General features: G+C 39.7%; 1 protein-coding gene across 7 annotated transcripts in view; it reads right to left on the bottom strand.

The window, feature by feature from the left end:
• Positions 1-14,363, bottom strand: part of LOC127426901 (vesicle transport through interaction with t-SNAREs homolog 1A-like) — a 200,588-nt gene that overhangs the window by 89,584 nt on the left and 96,641 nt on the right. For 6 of the 7 annotated variants that reach the window (XM_051674030.1, XM_051674027.1, XM_051674023.1 and 3 more), the window contains exons 6-7: positions 10,123-10,193; positions 7,227-7,288 (exon numbers count right to left, since the gene is read on the bottom strand). In XM_051674030.1, coding sequence (XP_051529990.1) covers positions 7,227-7,288; positions 10,123-10,193 — 133 coding nt within the window. Of the gene's footprint in view, positions 1-7,215; positions 7,289-10,122; positions 10,194-14,363 lie in introns of all 7 variants that reach the window. The other variant, XM_051674031.1, reaches the window with a different exon arrangement.

Raw genomic sequence — 14,363 nt, 5'->3', positions numbered from 1 at the left:
AATGTATAGCAATATCAGGCCTTTTGATAAGGGTAACACTAAAAAGCATCAATGCAACTCAAGTCCTTATAGCAAGTCAGTTTCCAAAAGAGTCAATCACTAAACTGAACTGAGTGAGTCATTGTCTTATAATCGAAATCAGACTTACCTGAGCTCAGAGGTAAAGACAAAGGAGAGCAGGCACCAGAGTAAAATTATGACTTTGCTTTTCAACAATCTTTGTTCTTCCTTCAGCATCTATATCAACCATTCATTATGATTTTGACAAGAGACCTTGATGTCAAAGAACTGTATACTCACGCAAAAACTATACGCCGAAGTGTGTAGGAGTTTGTTTGTGAGGAACAGAGTGTGTACGTGTCTGTGAGAGATAGCGTGAAAGTGTGTGGGAGAAAGAGAGCCGTGCCCCAGTCACTTCTCCACCCTGCTCCCTTGGCTCCAGCATCTTAACAAGGCTTTTCCCCTTGCTTTGCAGAAAAATGGAGAAACCAAATAAATAAAAGAATAAAAGGAATGCAAGAAGTGGGAAAATACACACTGAACTATAATTTGTTATATCTTTCAGCTCCAATTAAAAATAATATCAAATCTTTTTGTTCAACTTCATAAGAAGACTTCAAGAGGGCCCCCAAGACTCTTTCTATTTTGCATCCCTCAACAGCCCACTGGTACTCCTGAATCACATTAATTATATGACCTACATAGCTCGTCGTTAATATTCCAAGCTGGGAGAGAAACTGGGAGCCAATACGGTGGAAGTCTAAATTTGGAGATCTTCAGGACATCAGAGCTTCCCTCTCAGCTGCCGCTTTTCTGGGGTTTACTCTTTGATCTCTTCCCTCTTGACATTGTTTGCAAATGTCTGTTTAATGGGACTGGCAAACACCAGAATTCAGCCACATTCGCTTTTTTCAAACAGCCCCTGATGCATCTCTCCATTGCTCTCTTATCGCCCTCCCTCTTTGCTGCCGCCACGCCTTCTTTTTGTCTGTTATCACACCGTGCGGATGACTACTCTTGGCGTGCTGAAACAATGGAAGACAGAAAGGAAAATCAAGGAAGAGAGGGAGGTGACAGTGTGGCTCACCTCTCGCAATACAACGTCTACTGATCTAATCACTGCTGGGATCAGAGCGCTTAGTGACAGAGAAGTGTTACAGCTGTTTGGGATGTACAAAGTCTGAGTTACTCAGCTTCACTCTTAATGTGTTATGAATTTGAATATTTCATAAAATGTTCAAGGGGGGAAAATGTATGAGGTGCTCCTGTTGTTTGTGCATTAATGCACAAAACCCAAGGTAAGCGAGCACGCTCACACCCATAGACAAGGAGGGCCTGATGTCTTAATCAGTGTCCAGCTCTGCTGTGGCTTCTTCAGAAGGCAGAGGTCTGGCTCCTCTAAGCTGGGCCATAAATATGGAGCTGTTCTGTGGTGCGGGGCTTGGCTATGTTTTCTGTCTGATATGTCTTCCCCATTCCCATTTCAAAGGGAGGTCCACCCAGGGGTTTGACTTTTGATCTGCCTGGCGACTGACTCGACCACCTGCATGCTGTATCAGGCCCCTGGTCTCCGTGGGTAGCCAGCAAGGCTGAGCAGGAGCTCTGGGCTGGGCATTCATCCCAACGTTACTCTCTCTTTCCATCCACATCAGCAGGAGGTCTTTACTCATACTCAACCTCTATAGCCATTAAGACACCATCACAGCCATTTTGGGGGTTAAGGCCACGGCACACAAACCTCTGAATTTTCAGTATAAAAATTATGAGCAACAGGATTTCAAATTAAACAATTCATCTTTATGAATTAATTCTCAATTAGTCTAAAATATCTGCGACAATCTATCATTTTTAGATTCGAAGATATTATAGATTTTTTTTATTGCTTAGATGCCTAACATCTTATTCAAGTCCACAAACTTTTAATAAAAATAAATATACAAAAGTCTGCCTCTATACTTTCGGTCACACTGGCCTATGTGTAAACAGGCCAATTTCTGCACCACTAGCATCACCAAATGAAACTGCAAAAATAACAATGCTTTTGACCAGGCTTCCAAAACACTCCACCATTTGCCATTAGTTGGATAAACAGGTAGGCCCGCCATAAACTCATGCCAATGTTTGAGCCAATGTCAGGCTGGTCGGGATGCTAAAAAAAAAAAAAAAGAAGAGCATTATTTTGAAAGCGCAACAGAGCCAGTGTTTTTTGGGGAGGGAATCCACAAATGAAAGGCTTACTTAGATGTTGTCTTTGCATTTTAAGCTGGGATAGGAGAAAATATTGTCACAGGAAAAAAATGACACATTTAAGGCTGGAACCTGCTATCAGTAAAGCAAAATCTAGTAGCTTACAACCATCTGCTTACGTTCTCTCACAACACAAACCTATCAAACTGCTTCCAACTGTAACTTTATTCTCTTTTTGCATGTCTAGCTTCCTCTAAGAACTTCTTGTGCAAGGTCACATTGCTAGCGCTGCCTCAGCCCTCCTCCAGGGCTGCTTTGAAGACTCGACTGAGTCCAGTAACTTGTGTATTAAACAATCCGTCATCAAGGCAAGCGGTTTAATTGGTCTGATTATTCTTTAATAATATTATGATTTCTTTAAGCAAGCATCGGCATTAAAAGTTAATGAGATGAGTATGACCATGACAATATAATTAAAAACCTCACGAATTTCTGAAGCTGGCATGAATTATTTAGAGGGAGATGGAGCATAAGAGGGCCCAGCTCAGTAGTCTGTTCAGGGAGAGAGTAAGAAGACCGGGAGTGAAGAGCCACTTTGCCCATGATGATGTGAGTTTACTTTGACTGGGGGCTGAATTAGGAACTATAAAATTAAAGGTTCAAAATTAAAACCTTGTCTCATTTTTAAAATATCTTTTGGGAAATATATCTCTTATTTGATGCCAATGTGTTATAAACAGATACATTCAGGATCCAACTGTAACTTTTTGCCACACCTGCCAATGACGGATGAAATGTACCGACTGAAAATCTACAGGCCATCCATCCATCCATCCATACACACTTTATATACACCTAAGATATACCCTAATAAATTCATATACATTTTTACCTAAAATCTCCATGGTCCAATGAAATGTTTTGTGTCAACTACATGACACTTTATTTGACAGATTTTTTAATACAAAATATATTTTTTCCCCCCCAGCATATTTGCAACAAACAGTGCAAGTCATAGTGCAAAACATGTGACAGATGTTATCTAATTTGAATTGCTCACCTCACTTACATCAGCAAGTGTCAGACTATCATTCTTAAAATTCGACTAAAATCATGTAATGTTGCAGTTCCTATTAGTAGTTACTATTATAGTTATCAGCCAACTGGCAAGCTAATTTTTACTCACATTTGGTACTTGATAAGTGTAAATTTTGGACCCTGGATACGTTTGGAACTTTGGATAGTCGGGGATGAAAACAGCATGGCTGAGCTGAGCTCACAACATGAGCAACATCATCTGAGCGGAAGCATCGAAGAGTACACTTATCTGAAATCATCTTAACCCACACAGTGCTCTCCACACAGCGTAAACATGTGGTGTGGCACGGGCCTTTCTGTCTCCATCTTACAACAATATTTATCGCAGCAGGCTAATGCTCAGTCCTCAGCACACTGCTGAGAGTCTGCGAACCTCACCATGACAAACACAACCTGAGTAAGTGTGTGTGTTAGTGTGTGTGTGTGTGTGTGTGTGTGTGTGTGTGTGTGTGTGTGTGCGCACAGAAAGCAATTCATATAACGAGAGCCATAGTTACGTAGCACTGCGACGAGTCGAGTTCAACTTGCTTTCGTATTACCACAAAAGCATACACCCTTTGACCCTGGGAAACAACATTTCTGAAAAATGTAGTGGTGCTTGCCAGTGTAAAACTTGCCGCCACAAAGCTAGGGTGTTCTAGAATCTATTGCCAGGGCATTGCTATGTGGTTGCAAGGTTGCTAACCCCTAATGTCTCTATGATTTTCTAGTCAACAAGTATGACTCGTCACTCCCAGCCTGTTCTCATGAAATTTACATGAACATGATAACATTTTTGCAAGTCAAAATGTACATGACGTTTGGCTGCAGGTTTCTAGTGAAATGTCCAGCTGGGATGCCAAAAGCAAGTAAAATCGTGTCGTACTCAGACGCGGTTTTTAATCATTTTTTAAAAACATGCCTCCCTAACCTAAAACGTTTGCCTGAACCTAACCAACAGTGTTTTAAAATATAAATGAGACATTTAAAAAAGGCATCCTTACCAAATCAATGCCTAAACTTAACCATTAGTGTTTTAAAAATATATATGAGGGACTGGACTTGAACCACAGACTCTGGCTGTGTCTCGTTTTTGTCGGCCGCATACGTCATCGAAGGCTGTCTCATTTCAGAAAAGCGAGTAGAACACTCTGAATGCAGCCTTCGAATGCGACCTTCTTTCACGGGAATTCGGAGGATGCATGAGGTGTATCCTTTGTGGGCACTCACAACCCACAATTCTTTGCTTCAACGGAAATGTCTAAAAAAAATAATGCCAATTTGCCCATAAACCTGATGTTCAAACGCAAGTAATGTTAATTCCCAAGTTGAAGTACCTCAGTAGATGGGTGCAGAGTATATAATATGTATATAATATGTATAATTATATTAACATAAAATTTAAATAAAGTATTATAGAGTAAAATTACACCTGTAAAATCTATTTCTTTTCTCTCTACATCATTATAACTATCCTAAAATTTACCTCATACAATCCCTTCCGAAGGGACTTTGTTCCCTTCTCAGTGAAAGCGCTCGCACTTGTTGAAGAGTGGCTTGCTGTCATAGCAACCATGATAAGTTCTGTTTCCGTGTGTCCTACAAAGGCCATCTCGTTTAAACGAGGCTTGTTTAAAGGAGGACGCTTGTATACTGCAGCCTTCAAAGGATGAGTCCTAGCTAGCACGCAGCCTTCGAAACGAGACACAGCTTCTAAGTCCAACGCCGTATCAGGTGAGCTACCACGCAAGCGATTCATAGTGGAATAATTGTATATATGTAGGCAAGTCTGTAATACAAGCTTTAAAATGTATTGTTTTTCAAAAGATGTGTTTGAGTATAAGTGTGTGGATATCATAAAGTAGCAGGGTCTGATTAATAGAAAGAAAAATAAGTATTTATAAAGTCATAATCAGCCATTAAAGTCATTATTTGAGTGAAAGTGAATAAAACACGCAGTTGTTGTATCGCCTCTAGTGTTCATGTCTCCTGGAAACTGCAGAGAATTGTACCTGGAGACACGTATAACAAGTTTTGCAAAAACATATATAGAGTCACGTTTTCACTATGAGACCAGGTTGGTCACTCCTTCAAGGTATCATCAAGTCTGATCAAGTAGAATAGTAATAGCACAACTCTCCTCAACAAGCCACACAATTTGAGGTATCATTCATGACTGTAGCACAAACGGTGTGGGAAATATAATATGTAGGGTTAGGGGTTTGTTCTAACCCTTAGCAAGCACTACTAATAATAAATTGTGATATTAATCAAATGCCCAAAGGCTAAGCAAGCATGCAATTAAATGAAAGTGAGGAAAATTGATAAAGTGAGACAGACGCATAGAACCCATCAGGAAAAAAGCAAGGAACACAAACAACCAAAAACATCTATTTGCTGTCTTTCTTACTTTACAGATTGTAAATGGCTTTTGAGCTGCTATGTAGATTTAATACGCAGGAAAATTATATTATTGTATTTGCTTGTTTTTCAAGCAGAAAGGGAAAAACAAATAGAGAGAGAGAAAGGGAGGGAGAGAAGGCCTTTACTAGGCTGACAGTAAGAATGGGGGGTGCGGTGGGCCTTCATGCAGAAAGCCAGCAGGATGAAGGGAGACGGCATGCGTGGAAAAAGCTCATAAATCCTGATTTGAGCCGGCCTCGCTGCAGCATTCCATTTCTTAAATGCTACGTCTGATTTAGTCTTCCCATTAGGTGACAGCTGAACTTTAACATTAATATGATAATATTGAAATAAGTGTGTGTTATTTACTTAGCGGTGGGGTGGGATGGAATAAGAGAGAGACAGAGGGAGGAGGGAGGGAACGGAGAATGATGAATGATTTCTGGACAGCTTCTGTGACACCGTGCGGCCGCGGCCCCTCTAATGTGACTTGACAAAATGGAGACATATGCAGAAATATTGGTTACAGTCTGTGTCCCTGGCATCCCACTCTCTCTCTTTCTGTCTCTCTCCTCCTCTCTCGCACTCCCCACACACGTCCTGATTGTCTACAGCCACTGAAGCATCTATTTCAATTGGCACTTCCTTCCTGGCCCCGGGGTTTTAAATTTAGCTGGTGTCATTTACATATTACTCTTAATCAAAAAAAGAAAAAAAGAAACAAAACCTTGTCGTCACGGTTCAGGAAAGAGTGCAAAAGCACTTTATAAAACGGAGATGTGACAGACGTTAAACTGAATTGAGTATGTGTGTGTGTGTCTGTCTGTGTGTGAGTGAGGCAGAGAGAAATATGAGGCTGGTAGAGAAAACAAGAGTAAGTGGAATAGAAAGAGAGAAGCAGAGTGCATTGCTTCAGTTATCTCACATCTACCACACAGGGAAAAAGTCAATATCTCTTCAGCTTGCTGATATGATGAGTTTTGCCATTTAAAGCTGATACTACATAGGGACAGAGAATAGTGGGAGGAACGCAAGAGCTGCTTTAGGGCAGATGAGTGGAAATAAAGTTGAAATGCCTGCAAAACCCCCAAAAAAGCTTCGCAGATTTCCGTAGAAGTGGAATGTAAGCCATTCACAAAATTTTACATAGCCCTGCTATGTCTGTTTATTTGCTTATCCTTATTATAAATGCATTCTGAAAGAGTTTGAATAAATGCTGTTTAAATAAACAGTAAAACTTGAAAATATTTGGCTAATTTGATCATGTATAGCTACCAAGAGTGATGTACTCTCAGCTCTGTTTAACACATTTTACCATAAGCCAATTTGCTTATGATTACTGGATAAGAATTAGTGATTGCACTCACAAAGAGAGCAGAACTAACTATTTTAGGAGCATAAATATATTTTTTGTTATTCTCACAATAGAAAAACATTACTTTTAAGATCATATTAACTTTCATAATTTTTTATGATAGTTCATGCGCAGAATGGTGTGGGGCCATTGTCAAACACATCCATAGAAAGGTTAGTAGAAACAGTCCATACCTTCCGCTTACCTTCTCAGCATGCCGGTCAGGATGCGAGAGCTCTTGCCCAGGTTAGCATCTGTCTCTCTCAGCTGTGGAGGAGAAGAAAGAGAAAGAGAGAGGGAAGGAAAAGAGAATGTCAATGTTATGAGCACTAATAATAATGAAAGCATGGGAGAGTGAGAGACCAAGTTAAATTTGTGCTAACAGGGAAAATATTAGGGATTGATAATAGATTTTTCCTAGCACGTCTATAGACCTTAGAGTATTTGAACTGGCACAAATGGAAACGAGGCTGTGATACAGTTCTTTCGATATGTCACACTGTTTTGCACATGGGAATTGATGACGAAACCATGCAATTATGCCTTTTCACAAATTTCCCATGCACAAAATCTCGGAACAACATGGGTTGTGAAAATAAGAGCAATCTGTGAACTTCAGACAGTCCAACATATTGAATAAACTGTACTTCTGTACAGCCTTCTTTTCAGTTACATCAAATTAAATATGGCATCTATTTCGACTAAGTTCTATTGCTTATAAATGAATTGTTTTTCATTCAGTGCGTACTTCATTTCCTGAACACTTTCTATCTCTTTAAAATGCGTATATGTTTTAGATTTGTTATAGTATATGGCTCACATAGGGGGACGCATAACAAGCAAAAGCCATCCATCTGAAGGTGTGTGTGTGTGCGTGCGTGCGTGCGTGTGTGTGTATAGGAATGCTGACATTGCTATGGAAGTAAAGCCACAGTTACGTGATTCTGGCTGGCCTCCATGAGAAAGCCTCCGACTCTGTCCTCACTGTCAGCAGGGACATGTGCGTGTGTGTGTGTGTGTGTGTGTATGGTAGGCTCAGGGACAGATGTGGTTTTAGGCGGGTTTGTGTTCTGGCAGCACCAGCAGCCTGAGCTGCCTGATGTCTCTCTCAGCGATGGATCGGTCCCACAAGAGCTCCCTCTGCTTTTCCCAAAATCCCTCTCTCCCTTCCGCTCACAGTGCAAACGGGTCAGAGTTGTGACAGTAATAAAACACATGGTAGAGCTCTCTGTGAATTCAGAACCCCCAAAAAGAACCACAACAAAAGAGATTACAAGTACAGCAGATCTAGAGCAGTGTCAGATTACCACCTACTAAATGGTCTTTGGCATTCAATGCCAAAGAATCTCTGTATTAATCAAGTTAAAAGAGCCAGAGTCGTGCAGGCCTTAACCTCAATACAAATAGAAAAATAAATTTACAACAAATAACAATCATACACTAACTATAAAAAGCAATACTACCCATGCAAGATGATATTTAAAAACTAGATTTTCATATTTTTGACAAAAATGTGACTGGTGGTTGCCCGCACAAAACTCAGTGCCACTACAATTTGTGGATGGTTGCAAGGGTTTTGCTACTGTATGTGGTTGTTATAGGGTGTACACGGTGGCAGGGCATTGCAATTTTATTACCAGGTGGTTTCTCAGTAGCCCAATTAAATAGAGCCCATCCTCAAGTCTCTATGATAATATGGTTCCTAGATTTGGCTAGGGTTTTTTTTCCAGTTGATTTTTCGTCCACCAAATGACAATCGTAAGCCTGATTGCTTAGAAAAGTATTAGTACACCTCTTCTCAACAAGACACATGATGTGAGGTATCATTCATGTGCAGTTATAGTGATACTAGTAATAGTGATACTTGCCTTAGCCAACACCACTAGGAAGCCACTATGTGTCTGTGTGTTTGTGAGAAAGAGTGAATGTACTGATTGCTAAGAGACACTCCAAAAACTCTTTTATCTGCCATTTCCATCACACGAAAAGCAGTTTATAGTTCTTTCCATCTAATGTCTTTTTATCAAGCTTTCTTTTCTTTTCTTCTCTCCATTTTTCCTGCCCGGCAAAATGTCTTTAAAGTGTGAGGGCCAGTCGGGGCTCCAGGGAAGGAGAGCTATTCTCCATAGACAGCAGACCTTTGAAAAGAAATGTTTTATTTCCTTTGAAATGAGCTGCCTGCCCAACTGCCATGTTGTGATCTTTAAGCATCCTTCATAAGGAGCCATCTGAGAGGCCCCTGATGAGCTCTCTATACCCATCTTCTAGAAAGTGTGTGTGTGTGTGTGTGTGTGTGTGTGTGTGTGTGTGTGTGTGTGTGTGTGTGTGAGAGAGAGAGAGAGATAGAAAGATAGAAAGATAGAGATAGAGAGAGGTATGGAAAGACTGACAGGGGACAGAGCAGGGCCACTTGGTTTGACATTTTGTTCATAATGCAATGAAATTTAACATGCAAACACTTTATGGGCCACTGCAGGTATATGTTACAGGACAAGCATTCAAAACGCACATGCGCTGAGCATCTAGTGTAACCCAGTCTATACTGGGGTCTATAAACCTCTCAGTGATATCCCTCCAGTACAGTCACACATGTGGATGTAGAAAGAAGGTTTTGGCACCCGGAAGATTCAAGAACACATTTGTTCTGTCCGGAGGTGTTTCTGTCCAGCTATGCCCGTTTAGACAGTCTTACATCATGCGTGACTTCACTGCATGAGATGGGACAACTACAAAGGCTTCTTATTGGTACTGTGTTCTGTGTCAAACATTCTTTTATGCGTGCTGTATATTCAATCAATCAATCCAGCAGTACAGCTATGCTAATCCGCAGAAGGATAAAGGTTCACTGTGTTCAGAGTGCAAACTGGTGTTAACTGCACACTTGTGTGTGCTTGTGTTCTCTAGTCAAGTGTGTGATCTAGGGCACTTTGTGTCATCCTAAGGAGCTAAAATCTGATCAGGACAAGTATCTATAAGCCTGAGTAATTGCTAAGTGAGAAAAGTGAGTGTATGCATGTGTGTTTTTTGGTTTGTATTTTTGTAGCATTCAGGAGATGATATGCTCAGAAGAACTCTGGGTGTGTTTATCGGTGCAAACTCACCCGATCTCGGGACCTCTGGATCTTCTCACGGTCGCTGTGCAGATTGGAGAGGATCTCCTGTCCCACTTGCTCTGTAAAGGAAGATAAGAGGAAGAACAGGGTAAATATGACAGTAGAACCCTGTTCAGGCCCCGTTTCACCCTCAAGGTGAAAGAGTAGCAGTGAGTGTCAATGGTAACTGAGGAATCCTAATTCTTATCACTATTACTATTGCTCTCACTTAGGGTTTCTCAAAACCCCTAACCCTAAATGTATGTGCATAACTAATCATGCCAATCAATGCACATGAATAATTCCTAAAACTGTGCAGACAGAATGTAAAAATCTAGTAACAACCCTCATCTCTGATGTCTATGGACCTCCAACCAAAACCATTGCTCAACAACATGCTATATTAAATGTTTTGCATATCCCAGCATGCCTCATCAGGCTCTGCCCGATCAGCACATGCAATATTCAGCTGCTTGCTTACAAACACATCTGTCACAGATGTAAACCCACTTACATGAACACACTTGGAAAAACATCCTTTATATGGCATCTGACAAGCTTATACATGGTCACTGTCAGATACTCATCCCAAGGGTCAAGAAATGTCAACCTAGCTCCAGAGTCCCTTCCTCCAGCAAAATACGAAACAAAGAAAAGAAAAAAAAAATCTCCACTATAAGTAGAAACCACATTAGCAGTTTGGAGAGGAGGAGGCTAAAAAAAAAAAGGAAGTGAAAAATCTTTGCATGGATCAAAGCAATGCTTTCAAATAAACCAAACAATCATGAGTAAACAACGCACTCATGACTGGATTATGCCACACAGGTGCAGCTCACAAAGAGTCAGTGTGCAGTGTGATACTCGAGGAACAGAAAGAACTGGGCTACATCTGCATGCTGTCTCGCAATAACAGAGCAGAAAGAGAGATTCTAGCTCTATAAAAATAAAAATAAAAAAAATAGTGGGCCGTCTATGTAAGCGTATTTTAAAGGCATCATTGGTGCTTGACAAATCCTATGGAAGTATCGAATGCATCCTTTGCCTTAAAATGCAACCCCAGAATGCATTGCAAACAGCGACAAAATAAAATTCAAGGTGGCAGGCGAAAAAGACAAACGTTGTTTATAAATATACTTATAATTCATTCAACACCTCAATCTATAGATAATAATAATTAAAGGAATATTCTGGGTCCAATACAGTTCAATCTTGATAGTTCAATCAAGAACATTTGTTGCATAATGTTGATTACCACCCAAAAAGATTTTTTTTTTTTTAAATTGACTCGTCCCTTGTACTTTTTTTTTGTTGAAAATATTATGAAAATAATATATTTAATATGAAAATATTTTCTGTGGTAATCCAAATTGTGCTACAAATGCTAAGCTTAACTTGAATTGAACCGGGAATTTTCATTTACGTAAAGCTAAAATCAGACTTTCGTTAGAAGAGCGAATTTTTTTTAATTCTCACTTTGACTAGTAGACATGTTAACGATGGCATACGTGTTCTATATTGTTTATATATTATATCAAAAAAGTTGGCAACCCTAATAAACACTAGCACTGATGTAACAAATAAATGCACAATTTGAAAAACATCTATAAAATAGTTATATCTATCTAAAATGGACTATAATACCAATATTTGTGTGTGCTATGCATTTTTATATGTTAAGTACAGCATCGCACCGATTTCAGAAAGGTGCCCCGTTTTTTTGTCTGACAGGCTGATCTTTAGCTTAGCAACGTGCTAACGGCAAACTGTTTTGGAATCAAGTGTGAGCTGAGTTTTCCATGTGTAGCAATATTTGCATGCAACAAAGAATTTCTTCTTATGTATAGTCTATGAGGTTCAATCTCAGTGAGAAAAACAGCTTTTGAAGGCAGCTGCCTATGTAGGCATTAGGCAGTTTACTAGGTTTGGAACAGACCCACTAAGAGAAGAGACACAACGCACGGGCCAGTGCCTAAACACATGTGACTCTTGCCTTCATTAATTTCCAATCAGAGTGGAGACAGATTGAAGGATACTGAGATTAGATGGAGCAGTCACACCACTATGTGACAGATAGGCCAGATTAAAAGACTGAAAAGAGATATTAATAACCATCATAACTGCAGCCTGAGACACACCGTAGTTGCCCGGGAATGGAAATCTTGTGTAAAGAAAATTAAGCACTGCTATCTGTCTCTGTCTGGGACGAAAGGGGCTTTTAAACAAATGAATCTGACATGACCACAATGGCAACAATGCAGCGTGCTTTGCAGTACACACACGCACAGATAAAGAGAGGACACACTCACTTATATTTAACTTCAGATGATAAATGAGACCATTGGCATGAAGAGGTCCGAGAACAAAAATGAAACAATCCTGTCAGCGCTCGCTGTTCTACGCCCAGCCAGCAACAAGATATAAATAAACACATGCTTTTAATAAAAAAAAAAAAAAAAACTACGCCACTGAGCAAAGGGGTTGCTGTTCTTACACATTTTTGAGAAGTACAATAGAAATCTCTGATTGTCATATTTCTCTGACTCCTTTGAGATGAATTGTAATCGCTTTCGGTACCAAGATATTCAGAGTCAAGGTCTCCTATTTGAGGGTCACATGTTCAGCCGTCTCCATCAACTACGATTGTTGCCGTTCGCGCAGGCTAAAACTCTGGCAAATGAAAGCGGAGTGAATGCAAATTAATTTAAAAGAAATATAAGGGAAAATAGCGCAGGTACATAAAAGAATTTCCACAAAATCAAGTGAGGAGGGCTGGCTAACTGACTACATAAAACCGCTCTTCCCATGCCACTGACAACACAGAATAAAAGCTGTTAAACCAAACTCGGTATAATGTAGTGTTCCTGCAGCCAACGCACTGTAAAACACATTATGAACTCCAGTTTCCATTTCCCCTGTGCATGAGCTCAAAGATAAATATTTCTCTTAGTTGTGGGACCACAAGTTGATGTTGCCATTAAGTACAAGCTCCCACAACACACACAGACACACTTTCAGATGATTAGTTGTGAGAAAAACAACTGAGTGGAACTTTACCAATCCTCAATTCCACAACTCTCTTACTCGCTTTTGTAACTTTGATATATACGTTTGCCTCTGTCGATATTTTTCACTAATAATTGGATCTTTTTGTCTCCAGTCTCTCTCTCTCATTAATAATTGGGAGCAATGAGTCTTGGACAGGAGTGTGTCAGAGGTTTGAGCAGAGAGAAATGGAGGCAGTCAGAAGCTGAATTTGGCTGGAGAAAAGAAAAAAGGACATGATTTCTCTTTCCTCCTCTTCAACAAGAAAGAGTAGTCATTAAAAGAGAAAAAAATGTCTTTCTATGGCATGTAGACATGTTAACAATGGTATTACAGACTTGTTCTATTTGCTTATATATAAATGCCAGCACAGGTGTAATGAATAAACACAAACAGAAATATTAACACCAAGACACATTATGTTTACATGTAAAGTCACAATATGCAAATATATATATATATTAGTAGTGCAGCATGAATCATGGTCAGGTCTTTACTAGTCGCCTTAATGAGGTGCTAATTAATTATCACACACTTTAATGAGGATGCTGACATTCTGTAAATTGAGGGTGTAGTCGTGAAAACACAGGCGTTCGGGAAAAAAACCCGAAATAAATAAATAACTAGACTCCATGCGATCATGGCTTCGTGCTCATAATGATATAAAATATTCTTCACCCGTTTAAGGCCCTATTAACAATTTAAATGACCCTGATGCCAAGCTTTTCCACAGGCCTGCTCTAGTTAAAGATCCAGATCCCCAAAGCCCATTTAACAAGGATATTACTAAAATCTATAACAGCACAATCATTACCGATGGGCTGTTTTTAATGCAGGCTCTTTAACTGCTTGCTGACCACCAATTACAGACAAGGCCTCTGTTCAGACTGTGAATATTACAATGCATTTTTAACTTAAAATATTAAAGTGGGAGCTAAAAAAAATTGTTTGACTGTAAAAGTGTTTGTAACTACTATGTAAAAAGTGCAGTGTGTCAGTTTGGCCTGCAAGTTTTGATTTACCTCCATGGCCATCAGAAAATGATATTTTTTAGTGACAGCAAAATACCTCTTTCATGTTCATATGTTTTGCAAAGGGATGGATGCACTTCATTCATCTCAACGTTGACATTTTTATTATGTTTTCTAACTTTGGAAGCTGTTTGTATTGCAGGGTGAACAGAGTAGCAACACGCCATGCTAACCAGA

Source organism: Myxocyprinus asiaticus, chromosome 36 (genome assembly GCF_019703515.2).
Source record: "Myxocyprinus asiaticus isolate MX2 ecotype Aquarium Trade chromosome 36, UBuf_Myxa_2, whole genome shotgun sequence".
Lineage (NCBI taxonomy): Eukaryota > Metazoa > Chordata > Actinopteri > Cypriniformes > Catostomidae > Myxocyprinus > Myxocyprinus asiaticus.
The sequence above is the reverse complement of the archived record's forward strand: the minus strand, read 5'-3'. Positions and strand labels throughout refer to the sequence as shown.